At 52.6% G+C, this 18,290-nt stretch overlaps 1 protein-coding gene across 1 annotated transcript; it reads left to right on the top strand.

Moving 5' to 3' along the window:
- Nucleotides 1-1,613: 1,613 nt before the first annotated feature.
- On the top strand, nucleotides 1,614-17,809 carry TBC1D22B (TBC1 domain family member 22B). The gene is given in 14 exon segments (XM_015884791.2): nucleotides 1,614-1,842; nucleotides 5,544-5,600; nucleotides 6,723-7,036; nucleotides 7,598-7,777; nucleotides 8,217-8,287; nucleotides 8,703-8,831; nucleotides 9,236-9,301; nucleotides 10,144-10,258; nucleotides 13,964-14,070; nucleotides 14,895-14,970; nucleotides 15,268-15,395; nucleotides 15,610-15,661; nucleotides 15,664-15,704; nucleotides 16,204-17,809. Coding segments are annotated over 14 exon segments (1,521 nt in total). The 5' UTR covers nucleotides 1,614-1,786; the 3' UTR covers nucleotides 16,333-17,809.
- Nucleotides 17,810-18,290: the final 481 nt, after the last annotated feature.

Raw genomic sequence — 18,290 nt, 5'->3', positions numbered from 1 at the left:
CAAGCAGCCAGTTCAGTTAACCTGAAATGACACACAGGCAACACGTCAGGGGCTGAAGGGAGAGCGGGTTGTGGGAACAGAGATCTCACCCCACTGAGAAAAACAGAAGCAGCAAAATGTCATTTCAGGTCAACCCACGCTGAAATTCTTCAGGTTTTCCCCCCATAAGAGTGCAGGAAGGGCCTGCGCACACCACTGCTGACCCCAATGGAAACTGCCCCATGCTTGCAACCTGTCCCAGACCCTTGCTCATAGCCTATTGCTTGCTGCGTGTGCTTGAATGTATGTAATCCTCCCTTCGCAGGTAGATCTAGATGTGTTTTGCACAGGTTGGCTGCTGTTGCCAGCAAAACACAGCCACACACAATAGCAGGACTAGGGGAAATGGATCCAAGTTGAAGGAGGGAAGATTTAGGTTGGATGTTAGGGGGAAGTTCTTCACTAGGAGAGTGGTTAGGCCCTGGAACAGGCTGCCCAGGGAGGTTGTGGATGCCCCGTCCTTGGAGGTGTTCAAGGCCAGGTCGGACGGGGCCCTGGGCAACCTGATCTAGTAAATATGTTTGGTGGCCCTGCTAGGCAGGGGGTTGGAACTACATGATCCTTGAGGTCCCTTCCAACCCGGGTCATTCTGTGATTTTGTGATTTTGTCCTTGTCATCCTTTCATCCTCCATCCCTTCTGGAGCAGAATGGAGGCCATTAGCACCCTGCCAGGGTGGAGGGGTGATGCTTTCTCCATCTGGGTGTATCCAAACAGTCTTTGATGAAGCCGGGGAATGAATGAGTCAGGTGAAGATGAGCTGTGAATGGCCATTGAAAAGCAGGAGGGAGAAAGAGTGATCAAAGCGAACCCACCCCGCGTAGGTGGAGGGGACAGCGGGCAGCGGGGGGGCTGTGCAGCACCAGGGGAGTCTCCAGGACACAGGGACATTGTGCCACGCTCATCCTCCCATTGACACCAGCGGACAACTCCCATTTCTCAGTGTATGAACGCTGAGCTTTCCAACCTCCCACCACCAGCTCGTGCGTCCTCATGACCACCAGCCCCGCTCCGTGCACGCGTCTCAGAACCGCAGCAGCTCCCACGTTCGCTCCGCAGTCTCCACACGCTCTTTATTTTGTACCAGCCCGAGGTTTCCTTTCCCCGCTGCAGCCCCGGGATGGGAAAAGGAACCGACCCCGCTCTCAGCTTTCGGTATCGCTCAGAACCGAAACCGCCGGAGCAGCTGCCGGGGAGCGAGCGGTGACCGAGGAGCGGAGTGGAGCTGCGGGGCTGTGCCGCCCTCTGCTGTCTGCCCTGCCCTCCCAGAAAGTGACTTTGCACAGAAACAAGCCGCTTTTGGTACAGAATCGTGTGCTTTGCTTTAAACAGAACAGCCCTTCCCGCCGTGTAACCCCCCTCGCTCCCCCTCCTCGCGGTGGGTGGCTTTTCTCGTCCTCCCCTCCAGCGCTAATGGTGCACTCCCCCTCTCCCCCCCCCCCGGGGCGGAATGGTCTCTTCCTCCACACGCAGCCCCACCCCGGACCTCCTTCACAGTGACGTCACACGCTCTCGCACTTTCTATTGGCTGAGCCGCCGGGCCTGGAGCATAGCGACCAATGGCGACGCTCTTCCCCCCCTCATCCAAGATGGCGCCTCCAGGGGCCGCGGGCGGGCAGTGGTGAGGCGGCCTGGCTGTGGGGGGGCTGCGCCGCCTTCTCCGCGCTCCGCCGCTGAGCCGCGGAGCCGGCCGGCCCGGTGTGCCCGCTGCCTGCTGGCCGCCGGGCCCGGCCCTGCCTCTCTCCGCTATGGCGGCTGAGAGCGGGCGGCAGTTTTGGAAGCGGAGCGCTAAGCTGCCGGGCAGGTGAGCTGGGCCTGGTCAGGGCGGGTAGCGACCCCCCGGTGCTGGGGGTTCGTGACGGGGAGTTGGGGCCGTGGGGCTCCGTGGGGCCGTGTCCGCGCTGAGGGGCCGGCCCGGCTGTGGGAGCCGCGTGTGTGCCCCGAGCGTGGCCGGAGCCCCGTGGGGTGCAGTGGGCGAAGGGCTCCGAGTCTTCGGTGGTTCGGCCCCTGTGGGGCCTTTGTGGGCTGCCCCCCTCCTGGATGCGGCCCCGCTGAGGGTCCCTGGGCTGTGGCTGCTCCTTCCTGCTGGAGGTGAAGAAGCACCGCCTGGGGCCGGGTGGGATTGGGGGGGTGTGTGGGGGGGAAACGTCCCTGAGCGGCTGCGGGAGCAGAGCGGGGCGTCCTTTAGAGGCACCTGGCGCCACCTCGTTTACACTCAGTCTCACCTGGATCTTGCCCTTCCCCTCCCGGTGCAGGGCTCTTAGCTGGCTGCAGGGGTGATTCGATTTGGGATTACCTATGGAAAGCTCCCTCCTGGCTCAGTCTGCATTGCAGCTGTGGGGCTCTGCTGTGGCAGGTGGAGGGAACCAGTGAGTGGTCCCAACTCAGCAGATTCCGCTTTGTTTTTTAGTGGATGTGGTGCTGATGGTTGCTCTGGTGAGCTCAGAGGTCTTTTCCAACCTTAATGGTTCTGTGATATCCTTTGGACTGGTGAGGCAGCCTGAGTTTGTGGCAACTAAAGGGAAAGTACTGAGCATTGTGCATCCCTCCTCTCTCTCTCCTATGGGAGGACGGTGCTGTGCTGTCCTCATGTTGCTCTGTGTCCCTGTGATCCTGTCCCCGGATGTTGTGCTGGGCTCTGCTGCCAGCATCTCTCTTGCACAGCTGATGATTGAGAGCCAGCTTGGAAAACTCAAACCAGGTGAACCGGTCTGGGAGGCAGCCAATCCTGCACAGACAATGCACTCCAACATCAAGGGTTGGCAGAGTGCTCCCCTCCTAACAGACAAGTTTGCAAATACACTGTCCTGTGGTGTGGAAGAGGCTTGTTACCAGTTCCTTACGCTCTTCGTGCCAGTCCTTTTCAAAGATGCTCACTAGCAGATAGTGTTTCATGGCTCCAGAGCTGCCCTGCATCTTTTACACTGGGAGTTCTCAACCTCGTCATTCATTTGCGGTGTGCTGGCAGGTTGGTCTGACATATTGTCCTACATGATGCATTGTTTATTTCCTGCCCTATGGAGAGCTGAGTAGTGAGGCATCAGTGTGTGCATTGTTTAAATGCTCTTTTAAAAAAGGGAGAAGCAGAGTCTGCTGGGAATAAAACGTTTTCAGTCTCTGCGGTTGCCCTGACGTGCTGAAGGTGTTCTCCCTGCTGCAGTGCCTAGAAGAGATGTAACACAGGTGCCACAGCAGAGCTCGGGCACACATTGCATCAGGCACTGAGTAGGGAGGTAGTGGGAAATACCTTGTCCCACCGAGCTCTAGAGGAGGTCAGGGGGCTCGTGCTGTCAATCTGGGAGCTCAGTGTCAGCACAGGTCTCAACTCCTGACTCAGTGGTATTTGCTCACACGTGATGCCTGCCCTGAGCTTCCCATGTGTGCGAAAGTCAGAGTTAAACTTGGAGACAGCCAGTTCATCTAAGTGATGCATTAGGGAGAGCCAGATGAGTGAATAAACGAAGTATTTACTGATTGCCACTTGCTGCCCTGCTGCTGATTTCTGAGCTGTAGCAGTGGGATCTGCTGACGCTGCTTTGTGAGGCGCTTTGGGATGTGCTGAGAGTCAGTGATGGGCTGAGCTGGAGGAGCTGCATCAGGCACGGAGTCTGCTCAGGCTCCATGGTGCAGAGTTGCCATTGGCAGCTGTGGAGATGTGTGCATGTCTCAGGTCGCCTGTTGCATGTCCCGGAGCCTTTGCTCTGCTTCCTCTCCAGGTTGTTATATGGACACATGTATATTTTTATATACAAACATATGCAGGATGGTGGTACTCAGCTCGACCTTCACCTTCAGCTGCCTGTGTGGCAGCTCCAGCAGGTGTGCTGTGCAGTGGATCAGCCCGGGACACTTCATCTGTGGAAGCCTGTGCTCTTCACAGCAGGTCTGCCTGGGGGATGGGGCACTGTCGTTGTGTTGGCCATTAGCAGCGACAGCATCATCCAATTGCTTCAGAGCATCAGGAAGGGATTTCTTCATGCACTTCTGGCTCCCACATCCCCTATTCTGACAGTTCCTTTTGCTGATGAGCATCACATGGACCCATGTGTGGTTTCTGTCCCTTCGTGTGGAAATCAAACTGTTCACTAGTTGGTGGCACGTGAATGTTCCTGGGCAGTTCTGGTCCCCTCGCAGGGAAGAGCAGTTCTGTGACTGTTGTTAGGAGGTGGTATGAGCTTTGTGCTGAGCTTTGGAAAGGCTCTGCAGGCTCCTCTCCTGTGGGGAGCTGCCAAGAGTCTTTTGGAAATAGCTTTTTTTAACCCCAGTAATCTTTTTGCTCTTTCCACCCATGAGGGTGCCTCTGTTTAATAGCTGTCCTGACTCCTCAGTGTTAATTACTTGACAGACTCTTTCCTGGCCCCGACTGGAGGTGTGCCAGCACAGTGAGCCTTTCCAGCACTTCCAGCAGCTGCCCTTTGCAGCTGGAGCCCATCCCTCTTTGGCCTCTGTCTGTGTTGTAGCTGTTCCCAGCCTCTGCCCTTGGTCTCCACGCCTTTCCCTTCCAGATGGACGCATTGCTCCCTGGCACCGGCACCTGCTTGTCTCTTGCTGGCTCTCCAGGTGCACCAGGCTGTGATCCCCCCCCACCACATCCAGGCTCCATCTGAGGCTCCTGGAAAGCCCTGGTGACCTGAGGGAAGCCTGTCCTTTGTGTGCCAGCTATGAATCTGCCACGGGGTGTGGGGCTGTGCTGTGTACTGGGGCTACAGAGGGCTGGTTATGTCCAGAGATCCAAGTGTGGCGTTTGGGGTGACGTGGCTGTGAATAGTTTCCCGAGTTGAGGTAATAACTGAGGATCCCTGTCTCACTTCTACAGCCCGTGAAACTAGTGATGAGTGCTCATCTATTAGCTCCTTTTCAAGGCAGTGCTTCCCATGCAGTGCCAACAGCTCTCAGGCTCTCTGTGCCCTGGAGCACTCATCCAGCTCTGCAGGGGCTGAGCCATGACTCCTTCCAGACCACATAGGAAGTGGTTGGTTAAGCTGGGATTTGGACCTGCATCAAACCCCTTACCAGAGACTGCTTCCCTGTAACGTTGGCTGCAAGCCTGAGTGCCAGCATGGGGATGAAATCCTCAGTACTGAGGAGTCCTGGTGTCGCTGGATAGAGTCCTGCCCTGTTGTGGAGGGCTCAAAGGTGTGAATCCTCAAACCTGACCAGCTTTTTGGATGGAAAAGGGAATGAATGTCAGTGTTTGTGGCTGGTGGCTGAGATGTGCAGAGAGCAGATCTGTATCCTGTTTGAGGAGGCAAATCCCAGTTCAGGCTGGAAAGAGCCTAAGAGTTTAAACAAAGCTTCTCTTTGCTTCTGCAAAATTAGCTTCTTCAGCTAATTGTGGCTCTTTGGACCTAAGGCTTTGAAGGCAGAAGCTTCTTGAAGTTGATTTTGGTCTGTATTTGGCTTCCAACAGCGTGCAAGAAGTGTTACCCCAGTCCAGGCTGAGCAGACCATCCATGGGTGCCCTGAGATATTTTGCACTGTCTCTTTCCTTTTCCCTCCCTGCAGCATTCAGCCTGTCTATGGAGCACAGCATCCTCCACTGGATCCCCGCCTCACCAAAAAGTAAGTTCAGTTTGTCTCCTGGAGGCATGGCCTATGTGCTTTGCTTTGCTTTGCTTTCTTTTCTTTTTTTTTTTTTTTTTGTTGGGTCAGTCTAGGCAGGTCTGCAGCATCCCGAGCACTGTGATGTTCCATCTCCTCCTGATTGGACTGGTTCATGTTGCTGGGAATGTGGAAATGATGTAGCAGCTTCATTCATGTTTCCTGAGCTAACTCGGATCGTTTTTGGGGTTGCTGTCCTGGTACCAGTGCAGCCTCAGTCTGTATCCCCTCTGCTCTGTGCAGTCTGAGCTCACTGGTGCAGCTGCAATTCAGGCATGTACAAAAAGGGCTGTGAAGGACTATGGTGCTGTCCTGGGCTCTGTGAAAGCTCACAGGAAAGCTTATCTGTTGCTGCCTTTGTAGCCAGAGATCTGCACCAGGCATGTGAAAGGAGAAGATGCATTCTTTAGCAGTGATGTCTGCACCTATTGGATAGGGAACTGCTGAAGGAAGGGCAAAGTAAAGCAGCCTGGCAACAGGCAGGGTCAGCAGCAAAACCACAGCACCCTTCCCAGCAGGAAGAGGCAGTGCTGATCTGCACGGCCTCCTTATCCCTATCTCGTGCCATGCAGCAGTGAATGTTCCTGTCTGTAACGCTTCAGCTGGTGGACTTTGACTCCTGCAGCTTAAGGGTGAATGGAAAGGCTCCTCCTGCACCTGAGAAAAGAAACAGTTGGTCTGTCTGCTGGGAGCGACTACAGCTGTGCCAGGAGTGTGTAGGAGCATAGGCTGGTTCTGGCATGCCTCTCCCCAGGTCACAGGACTTCTCTTTGATTCATTTGTCTGTTTTCTGTGGGTTGGGGGGAAGCAGAGCTAAAGAAACTGTATGTCTCTGTTTGCCCTTCTGAACCCAGGAGGCTGGCACCTCTCCAGCCGTTAGCTGGCACTGCAACTTTCCATGCCCTGAGATTACACCAGCTTGGGTGGCCATGGGGAGCTTAACGCGTGCTCTGGGGTTTGGGAGGTGGAACTAGGAAACTGGGGAAAGCCAGAGACTGCCTCTATGGAGCTAGGATGCAGGGAAGGAAAGAAGGTGGGTTATCTAACAGTGCTGCTCTGACATTGTTTCTCTCTGGCTTCCAGCTTCATCAAGGACCGCTCCAAAGCCAACGCGCTGCCTATGAAAAGTAAGAAGGCCTCCAGCTTTCATGAGTTTGCCCGCAACACCAGTGATGCCTGGGACATTGGTGATGATGAAGATGAAGACTTCACTTCCTCTTCTTCCTCTTTGCAAACTTTGAATTCTAAAGTGGCCAAGGCCACGGCAGCACAGGTCCTGGAGAACCACAGCAAGCTGCGAGTGAAACCTGAGAGGGCCCAGCCTGCTCTCAGTGACATGCCCACCAACTGCAAGGTCAACAAGTCCAGCAGTGAGGCCCAGCTCTCCAGGATGTCTGGTAAGAGCTGTCTTCAGGAGCAGCTTCTGCAGTGCAATACTGTGGATGCAGGCATGTCTGTCTTAGAGGATTCTGTTTTCTGGGCTCTGAGGAGTTTCGAAAGTCTCTTAAATTCTTGGTCAGCATGTGCTGCTCATAATCAAGGTCAGGATGGGACCCTGCAGAGGACCTTGCAGTCAGCTTGTTCACTCTTTGGGTTGAAGCTGATTAGGGCAGATCTGCAAGTTGTTTTTTCTGTGGTTCCCTCAGCTTCCTTCTGCCTCATCCTCTGTCTTTCCCATATCCTCCCATACGTCACAGGGGAAGTCTGACCTGCTGGCAGGCAGATATCTTGATGCAGAAGGAAGGAAAGGAAAAGAAATGGGGGGAAGTGATGGAAAAGCAGCAACAGATCTCTGTGGACTGGCTGGTTCAAGTGGGCCAGCAGTGCTCTGTATGCTGGGGTTGGGCAAGAGAAATGATGCCTGCTGTGCCAAGCCTATGTTGGTGGTCAGTGGAGCACAGTGGGGTTGAAGAGCTGCTGTCCTCTTCCCAGCCTCACTGCAGTGTCTCTCTGTGCAGAGGAGGCCTGTGTGCGAACCCCTCTCCCGAAGCAGCAGTCCCTCCCCCTTCGGCCTGTCATTCCACTTGTTGCCCGGATATCTGACCAGAACGCTTCGGGTGCTCCCCCCATGACAGTAAGGGAGAAAACCCGCCTGGAGAAATTTCGTCAGCTTCTTTCCAGCCACAACACAGACCTGGGTAAGTGGCATAATGGGTGCCTGTGGGTGGGGAGGCAGAGGGAAGCCTGCTGCCTCTTTGAAACAAGGTTCACTATCTACTCGAGGCTGGAAAAAATGAGTTGTGTATTGGCAGATGATAACCCTTTCCAGCAGCTGCCTGGTTTTGGTCGCAGGTGATGGTTGTGATCACAGGGGGCTGTTGGGCTTCACATGAGTACTGAGCTCTGCTGAGGAGGGACCAGTGGTCAGCACCATGGCAGCCAGTGCTCCTGTCCCAGTGTTGAGCCAAGTGTCTCCACCCTCCAGCCACAGATCCACATCTGCTAATGTGGAGCCTTCCTGGAGGTTCAGTGTCTCCAGAGCCTGCAGGAGCAGACTGGGCTTTCCTCTCCTTTTAGGTGTAGTGGTGCCTGGACGTGCCTAGGATCTAATCCATTGCCACCACTGTCCGTTTGCAGATGAGCTGAGGAAATGCAGCTGGCCTGGAGTGCCCAGAGAGGTCCGGCCTGTGACGTGGCGTCTCCTCTCAGTGAGTATCTGGAGCTGGGATGCAGGAGGCTGGGGGGAGTCTGGGGCACTCCCACTTTGGTGGGAGCAAATCCATATCCAGTTTTGCTCACGTTGTGTCTGTGCCCAGCCTACCAATGAGCTGTAGGATTTTTCTGGTCAGGTAATTGCTACATGTCCTGAGCACAAACCGTAGACAGGCGCTGGGAACGTGGCAATGGATTAGAGCTTTTTGTTTCAAGAAATTGAATCCTGTAAAGTTGGATTGTACCAGATCAGAAAAGGCACCGGGGTGTGGGAAAGCCAAAGCCTTTCCTACTCTGCTTCAGGTTCCCCGTATCTGCTGCATCCACGTGCACAGCTGTCAGGCAGGATTTTAGGGGTTGGTTTGTGGTGAGGGAATTGGGGCTGCCCTGATCTGGGGTTTCCTCCCGCAGGGTTATCTCCCTGCAAACATGGAGCGTCGGAAGCTGACCTTACAGCGCAAACGGGAGGAGTACTTTGGCTTCATCCAGCAGTATTACGATTCCCGGAATGAGGAGCACCATCAGGACACTTACCGACAGGTACCTGTTGTCTGCCTGGCTCTTTGGCCTCTTGCCACTGCATGCTTTGGTGTTGGGGTCATACCAGGACTTCTACCTGTTAATTATTGGGCATCTTCTCCTTGGGGATGGAGCACTGTGCTTCTGTCTGTCTCCTTGCAAGTACTGGATTAAGTCTTCCCTAAGTTGACCAAATAATTGGATTTCCCAGCCCATCTCTTGTCACTAGCCCAGCCCGGGGCAAAGGAGGCTGAACGCAGAACTGTAGGAAACTTCCTCTATGCAGCTGCAATCAGTAGCACTCACAGTGCTCATCAACAAGTGCAGCTCTCGCTTGAGGGGCACTGCAGGATGGATTCTTTTCTGTTATGTTATCGTGCCCCTTAAAAGCATGGCTGATGTATCTGACCCACGCTCTCTTCCAGATCCACATTGACATTCCAAGGACAAACCCACTCATCCCACTCTTTCAGCAGCCACTTGTCCAGGAGGTAAGGGGACAGAGTTAGACTAACAGTGCCATTAGACTGAGGTAACTCTGCAGACCAAATATCCTGGATGACAGCTCCCAAAATCTTGCCCAGCTGATCAGCAAATACATGCTCACACTGCCTGGTCTAGTCCTTAACTTTCTGAAATGCATCAGTCTTAGAGACCAGGGAATATGAGGTCAGCATTTTTTTCTGGCAAGAATTGGTGATAGTCCTGAAGCTTTTGTTCTGAAACAGATTCAATGAATTTGAATCAGAGCAGGACGTCAGTTGTGTTTCACTACAAATACGCCTCTGTGCAAAGCAGTGTGTGAGAAAATCACGTTGGGCTGCTGGAGAGGTGGCCAGGAGGTGTGAGCATCTGTTGTCTTTGGAAACAGTCTGTGTGTGTGTGGTATGTCAGTGTATGATGTCCTGGGAATAATGTGTCTGTAGGTTATGGAGGCTGCTCTGTTGGGTACTACAATGATTGTGATGTTTTGCTGGGAGTGCTGTGCTGACAGCTGATGGATAAAGAGCACAGGTAACAGCCTTAGCTGTCCACATAATGTTCCACAAGGTGTGCAGCTCTTGGAAAGTTGGTGTCTGCATTTCTTTAAGCAGCAGTTTTGATATGGAGTCTGGGTCATTTTATTCTGCGAAGAGTGGGCTGGCCTTTGTGGGGATCTGTGGGTCATGCAGGAGTTTCTTAGGACTGGTATTTTCTTATCTTAACCATATTGCTGCAGAAAAGAGCCTGTCAGTGCATGATCTTTGCTCCCCGAGCTTAGCAGTAATGCTTTTCTGCCTTTCCTTTGTGCACGGCTAATGCAGGTACCTGCTTTCCTTCAATTCTTTCCTAGATCTTTGAAAGAATCCTGTTTATATGGGCCATTCGACACCCAGCCAGTGGCTATGTACAGGGAATCAATGACCTGGTCACTCCATTCTTTGTTGTGTTCCTCTCTGAATATGTTGGTAAGTGATATTCACTGCCTCTTGACTGCAATGGTGTGGAGTGCTGGCATCACCTTGCTGGAAGGGATTTTTCCCTCAGCTCCTGTGCTATGCTAGAGATGCTTCTTGACCCCTTAGTGCATCTTTGCTTCAGTTTCATAACCTTGCTGAGCTCTGCAGAAGTTGAAGCATAAGGGTAGATCTGCATTTGAATGTACTTAGATTGGGGGAGGGTGGGAACTTCCAGGTGCTGGGGGAGTTTGGGCAAAGCCTTGATGCCCTGAACTTGAGGTGGTGGGGAGGATCTTGCTCTCCAAGATGGAATTTGGAGCTTGTTCTTCCTCTAGGAGGACAGACTAAAGTATAAAGAGATCCTGTTGAGAATGTAAAATAAACAGTTTAAGTAATGATTCTTGTCCTATGCTGTTAGTGCAGGTGTGTCTGTCAAGCTGAGAGTTTCAGAATTAAATTGACTTCTCCCAGCTGCTTTGGCTTTCTTGACAGCCATTTGCTTTTAGCTGGACAGCAGGTCATTTTCACCCATGGGATTTTCATTCTTTCTCCAGCTCTTGCTGTGTTTTGGGGCTGACATGAACACTGGGATGCCTTAAGACCATTTAAGCATAAGGATTATTTTTTCACTGTAAAGAGAAAGGAAAAGGATTTTCTAAGACAATGATAGAGAAATCCTCTTCAATAAATGATTCAGGATCTGATCCACAGCTTGTTGAAGTCACACTGGTTACCTAAAGCTTTGTGAGCTAGTAGTGGTCTTTTTTCTTTTGAGGTCATTGTGAGGAGGTAAGCCCCCTCAGTTTGCACTGTCATAGCCATGTGGTCAGGACTAATCTCTGAGCCAAAGTACTGCTCCTTACAGTCTGAAGGAGAAAGCACAGTGTGGGGCTCTGCTGCTACCTGGAGTGAACTCCCTGTTCTGAGAAGTAAAGAGTGAGTCAGCTGATCCAGAAAAGGGCTGGTGTGATATTGGAGCTGCCTGTAGGTACTTCGTATGACTTCTTACAGTCATGTACCACGTTGGGTATCAGGTGTCTACTCTCTGTGCATGGCTAGGACCTGTCTGATGGGGACTTCTTGCCATGTTTCAGGCCCCTTTAATCCTCTGAATGTGGCCTTCTGTCTGTCACTGAGAGTTGTACTTACCCAAGCAATACCACACATCCCCTTCTGTCTCCAGAGGTTGGGATTCAAAGCCAACCTTCAGGTAGAAGTGTGATGTACTCACATCTCAGTGACCAACTAAACCCCACTGAAGTGTCACTCACAGGAGCTCTGCCCTCTGTCTCCCCGGCCTACCTTGAGCAGCTGTCACTGCGCCACCAGCTCCCTTTCAGAGCCATATGTCGAGTATCTTGCTTGTTTCTGCAGGGCCTCTTAATGATGCTGAACAGATGTTTGAGCTGAGCTGTGCCCTCCAGAGACTTTTTATGTTTATTTTTTCCCCCCCAAAGCTTCTTGCAGCATGCCCAGGATCTCCTAGCAGTCTTTCTTTGCTGGCAGAGTTGCTGCTCTTGTCCCTGTGCCAGTGCAAGCAGCAGGCTGTTCCCTGTCACCTAGGCTTATCACCAACTCCCTTTCTTTGTCACACTTTTTGTGCTGAACTTGCCATGCCTGGAGCCCTGCAGGGAGCTCTTCTGCATGAGGTGACAGCTGTGTGGCTGAGCCACCAGTACCAGATGGACACACTTGGCCTCATCCTGCTCCTTAACCTTGCCCATATTCCTGCTAGGGAGAAGTGATCGAGGAAGTGAGATGGATATCTATTAAACAGCCTGCCTTTCTAATTACCTGGAAACTTGATGGCTGTTGAGGAGCCAGCGGAAGAGTAACTGGTAATTTTGGATGATGACCTACAGCTGGAAAAGAGCTTTGCTATGCTTTCTACTGCATGAGATTGCCAGATGGCCACAGGCTTAAGCCTGTGCCCTTCCTGAAGTCACAGTATCACAGTCTCATGCGGGTTGGAAGGGACCTTAGAGATCATCAAGTCCAACCCCTGGGATTCGAGCCTCTGTGCTGCAGAGCTGCACTTCTACCACTTGCGCCACAGGGGGGATTCAAACCCGGGCCTCCAGTGTTGCAAGCAGCACTTCTACCACTCGCCACCATAGGCGAGGGGCAGAGGTGGGAGCAGCACTGCACTCACTGCTCTATCCCATCCCCCTGCAGCCAGGATCTATTTGCATTGGTTTTTATGGTGCTGCTGACCACATCTGAGCCAACAGAGTGGCACGGCTTCAGCCCTGACCCCAGCCTTTCCATCTCAGCTCCTTCCCAAGCAAAGATGTCTGTTCATATTTCTGAGCCTCTGGGCTTGGAGATGGGTCAGTTCAGCCCTGGCATCTGTTGATTCGCTTTAGTGGTGACAGCTCCCACAGAGGCCTCTGCCAGCAGTGCTGATGCTCTCCTCCTGTGAGCGGTGTGGAGAAGACAACATGGATGGAGCTGCTGTGTTGGCTGAGCCAGGAAGGCTGAAGCTGTGTCTCCTGACCCAGAGCTGTTCCCTAACCCCTGCCTTCCTCTGTCTGCCCACACACACTGCCCTGTGCAGTGTCCAGGTTAAGGTCATCCTCCAGCTGGCCTGGAGGAGAGGGCATTCCTGCTCCAAATGCAGTCAGTGTTGTCATTATGCCACCCTCAAGGGGCTCCTTGTCTTCTCCTGGGGGACTGAGCCAATTTGCATTTAGTGAACACTCTTTGGGGACAGAGCTGTTGTTAGCCCTTGTGCTTAGACCCCAACGCACTGAGTTTCAAAAACAAACTTCCACAAATCTGCTGCTCTCACAAGGCTCTCGCAAGGCTTTTTCATGCACAGGGCTGCTTCTGTTTGGTGGAGCTCTCCTGTTAGTCCAGTAGGAGGAGGGGTTCTGCAAAGCTGAGCAGTCCCTCTGATAAATGGCACTGCTGTCAGGCTCTGTGCTGGAATTAACTTGGAAACTTCCACTGTCCAAGGAGATGTTTGAGCACTTTAAGGTCCTTGCAGCTGTGCCAGAGAGTCTTGCTCTCCCATAAAGGTTTCTGAGGCTTTGGGAAGATCTTCCTTAGAGCCTGTTCTTCCTTAGAGTTGGCAGCTGTCTTTTGAGTTTCATATCTTGCTGCCTCACCCATTCTCATCCAGCATGCTGTGGGGGGCTGAAAGCTGAGCCCTGAGGTGGTCAGGTCAGGTGGTCACGTTGGGGAAGGTGTGACTGCTTATCTCTGTTGTGCTTCAGTCCTGAGCTGGTAAATCCTCTCTACCAGGGTTGGTAGCTCAGCCTCCTCGTTCAGCTCTGGGCCCAGGGCAGCCTTTGCTTCCTTGGTTTCTGGTAGTACTGCTGGATTTGCCTCTCCTGGTTGTCCCCATGATGGTGGCTGAGCTGCCCTCACCCATAGAGGGACATGCCCTAGCAGCAGAGGTCACCCATGTCAGAGCCTTCACGCATGCTCTGCTCTGAACCCTGGAGATGACACCAGCAGCAGAGACCCTTTCCTGGTCCCCTGGGGGGCTGGGCTGGGTTCAGATCATGGTTGCTGAGTATTTTGGGTGCTGGTACTCACCTGGCCTGGAGAAGCAGGTCAATGCACAGATGTCCTGCTCTGTACTGGGAAAGCTACTCATTTCAGCTGTGCTCGCAGCTGCATGCAAGGAGCCTTAAAGCCTCTTGGTGTTCCTGTGAACCACCTGGTGCTCTCCACTCCCCCTTATTCTCCTCCCTGTCTGTTTTGCAGAAGAGGATGTGGAGAACTTCGATGTGACAAACTTGTCACAGGATGTTTTACGGAGCATCGAAGCTGACAGTTTCTGGTGCATGAGCAAGCTGCTGGATGGGATACAGGTGAGCTGCAGAGATGTCTCCCACTGCCTGGTGTAGCAGCACCATTGTCTTCTCTCTGTATCATGAGGAGAGCTCTGTATCCCCTGGCACTAGTGTGTAACTGGGCTAGACTTGCAGCACTCCTGGCATTTAAAATGGGAGTTGTGCCTGTGTTTGTTCTCTGACAGTGCATCCCTGCATTCATGGACATTTCTGCTGCTTTGGGCATGGTCTGGGGATGAAATTCCAGGGGAAAAAAGAGCGAGCTGCAGCTGTGCAGCCAGCACTGTCCCAGCTTCACAGAATCACAGAATTATCAAGGTTGGAAAAGACCTAGAAGATCATCTAGTCCAACCATTACCAATACTTCCCGGCTAAATCATACTCATCAACACAACATCCAGACATTTCTTGAACACTCCCGTGGTCAGTGACTCCACCTCCCTGGGTAGTGCATTCCAATACCTGACTACCCTTTCTGAGAAGTAATATTTCCTAATGTTCAGCCTGAATCTCCCCTGGCGCAGCTTAAGACCATTCCCTCTAGTTCTGTCATCGATTACACGAGAGAAGAGGCCAATTCCCAGCTCACTACAACCTCCTTTCAGGAAGTTATAGAGAGCTATAAGGTCTCCCCTGAGCCTCCTCTTCTCCAGGCTGCACAATCCCAGCTCCCTCAGCCGCTCCTCATAAGCTTCCCAACTATTGGGGACTTCAGACGATCAGGCAGCTGATCGTGGCACTCAGGAGTTATATCTCCTTGGCTGGTGCAGAGCTGGCGATCTGGTTTTGGTCATTTCCAATTGTTGCAGCTGCTGCTTCTGACTGATGGCCTTTCCCTTCAGGATAACTACACCTTCGCACAGCCAGGCATCCAGAAGAAAGTCAAAGCTCTGGAGGAGCTTGTGAGCAGGATTGATGGTAGGTGTTGGGGGGACTTCTGTCACAACAGTGGGAGACTTTCTTCACTAGTGGGAAGGAACCCTCAGTGCAAGGGGTAGATGTTCCCCTACAGTGCACAGGGGCAGAGCATGGTTGGCCAAAAAGCTCCTGGGGATGGGATTTCATTGGCAGAGTAGGATGAGGTGAGTGGTGGTGTTGTTTGTGAGACCTCCTCAGCCTTGAAATATGTGGAAGCCAGCATGATTTGGGCAGTACCTTGTGCAGGAGCTGAGGTGCTGTGATCCCCAGGTGTGTAAGTGAATTGTGCTGTTTCAGAGCAGGTACATAATCACTTTAGGAAGTATGAAGTTGAATATCTGCAGTTTGCCTTTCGTTGGATGAACAATCTGCTGATGAGGGAGCTGCCTCTTCGCTGCACAATCCGCCTCTGGGACACCTACCAGGTATGTGGAATTGCTGCCATCCCTCCTTGGCTGCTCACTGTTGGGCCAATTCCCCACACAGGGAGATGAGGCACCACACAGCTGGGGAGATGAGGAACAAAATGTGGCCTCTGGGGTGTTTATAGACAGCTGAGGGTGACACCTGGACATGTGTTTGGGGGAGCTGTGCTCCAGCAGAGCCATAGGAGCTGACCCAGAGTTTTGTTGCCTACAGTCTGAACCAGAGGGTTTTTCTCACTTCCACTTGTATGTCTGTGCTGCATTCTTGTCAGATGGCGGAAGGAGATCCTAGATGAGGAAGACTTCCAAGTAAGTCCCTGGTGTGTGGGGCTAATTCTTCTGGGCAAAAGGGGAGGGAATTGCCCTGGGTGGAATCTCAGGAATGGATATGCTCAGCTGTCACCTCAAAACTGGCCCCGAGATCATCCAGTCTCAGGAGTTTTGCTCAGAAGTAATCCCATAGCCTTTGTGCTCAGTGCAGAGACTGGACAGCTGGATGAATACCAGCTCTTTCCTGGCTTTGAGCTTTAGGCGCAGTGAGTCCCATTTGTGGCTGCCTTTTGCTGTCTGCCTGTAACACTGGATGGCAGCACCCTTAATCACAAGAAGTTTCAGGGCTTCTAAGGGTGCTTCACTTGTTCAGAGCTGGATACAAGCACGTTTTAATGCTCTCTTGAGCCTTTCACACCTGCCAGTGCAATGAGCCAAAGCTCCTAATTGCTGCTGCCTCTGTTCATTCTATCTCTGGGCTTCCTCTGGGTCTGCGTTTTGCCATCAGCTGCCCCAGTGTGAGTATCTTTTCTTCCAGGGCCTTCTGATGTTGCTACAGAACCTGCCAACAATACACTGGGGCAATGAAGAAATTGGGCTCCTCCTTGCTGAAGCCTACAGACTTAAGTACATGTTTGCAGATGCTCCCAATCATTACCGCCGATAGGTGCCAGGACTCAACTCCCTCTTCCTCCTCTTCCTGGCCCAATCTGATCACTGTGGCATTTTGTCATCCACGTCCTTGGATGCTCCAGCTGGGAGCTGCTCTTTGCTGTACAAAGCTCACATTGACTTAACTCTTCTGCGTGCCTGTCTGCCACTCCACACGCCTGGATGTGCCACTCCAACCACCGTCAGTATTTCACTCTGTGCTGGTGGCCTGAGCCAGGGAGAGAGGCTTAAAGGGGCAGGGGTCAGCTTTACAGATAACTGAGCTCTCCCAGCCCTGCCTTGGTCTTGTCCAGCTGCTGGTTGCCTTGGCTCTGCTGTGACATGTTTGCCCAGTGCTGCACACATGTACACATGCACTCACCGCCTCACATGTGTGTGCTGCTCCATCTGCTCCCTTCTCTCTTCAGCTGCAGTTTGATCCAGCTCCCAGACAAAAATGCCTTATCAGTGACTGGCTGGAGATCTTCCCTGGGGCTGCAGGGTGAGAAGTTTCTCAGGGCCCAGCTTCATTCCTCAAGCCTTGTGGGTTCATGAGGGAGCTGCTCACACCTGCCCTCTCCTCTCCCTCCTCTTTGCCTTCCCCCAGGTGTGAGACTGTGGTGGTCACAGTGGGGGCCCCAACCTACCCATGTGGTCTGCATGATGCACATCACTGTGATGAGACGCTCTGATGTGCCATCGGTGCAGCCCCGCACAGTGTGAGGGCAGCAGGGGGACCTCTGAAAGCTCCTTGTGAAGCCCCCACTCCTCCGAGACATTCTGTGTATATTGTGTTCTTGTGTATATGGGGTCAAAGATGTACAATATGCGTCCTCTGTTTGTAGCAGATATGATTTTATATTTATAACGTGCGTCCCTTGTTATCCCTGTCCTCTCCATGCCTGTACGGCAGTGTAGGGCTTTGGACCCCTCTGGAGGTGGGGGGAAGTCAGAGCCATGGGTATTTCTGCCCCGACATGTTTGGAGTGTTGAGTTTGTGAGGAAAGCGTTCATCAGAAATGTGTGTCTCAAGGCTTCCTGTGCAAGGAGGAGTTCAGGACTTGGAAGGGGATGGGGAGCTGAGAGCAGGTTGAGGAGATACAGGGTATGGGGCTGGTGGTGCCCAGGGTTGTGCTGCAGGGCACTGTGGTGCCTGTGCCACCAGTGGGATGTCAGGCACCAATGGTCCCCAGTATAGGCTGGCTGTGCCTGCTGCTCCCTGCAACGTGAATGTCTCCTCCAGGAGACGGCACGGCCAGAAACCACCTTCTTAAATGAAACTAATTGTGAATGTTTTATTGGGCTGGTTTCAATCTGTCCCCCTCCTCCAGAGGGCTGGTTGTGGGGGGGGTGGATGCAACCCCCTTGGGTTTCTTGGGGCTGAACATGGAGGTGCCCTGTGGGAAGAGGCAGCAGGGGCTGAGCATGTGAAAGGCAGAGCCTTGTTGCCAATAAAACTCCAGTGTTTCAAGAAACCGTTTTCCTAAGCCAGAGCTGGGTTTTTTTGTTGTTGTTGTTTTTCATTTTTGTTTTTACTTTTTGGGCATTTAGACTTTATTTCATTTTGTACCTTTTGTTGCTTTCCCTGAGCCAGACCTGCTCTGCAGCAGTTTGACGTAACTCATTCAAAAAGAAGAATACCTTAACAGAAGCCTGGGCTGAGTGCAGGACAGGCTGGTCTGGCACATGTTGGGGCTGCACAGCAGCTCCTTGTATTACCTCAAGGGCCTTCAGGTCAGTGCCTCGTTTTCCCAATCCACAAAGCCTTTTGTCCCACACTATGGGAAAGCACTGATCTTCATTCTCACCATCATCTTGCAACAGGTGGAAAACATTAACAAAGACATTTTTAACTCACCTTGTATTGCATTCAAATGCCTTCTCCCTGAGCCAGGCAGCTGTGCGCCACAAACACTCCCGGCTACAGAAAGAATCCTTCATCCATTCTGCCGGGTCAGGTCACACCTGTGGACA

This window comes from Coturnix japonica, chromosome 26 (genome assembly GCF_001577835.2).
Source record: "Coturnix japonica isolate 7356 chromosome 26, Coturnix japonica 2.1, whole genome shotgun sequence".
Lineage (NCBI taxonomy): Eukaryota > Metazoa > Chordata > Aves > Galliformes > Phasianidae > Coturnix > Coturnix japonica.
The sequence above is the reverse complement of the archived record's forward strand: the minus strand, read 5'-3'. Positions and strand labels throughout refer to the sequence as shown.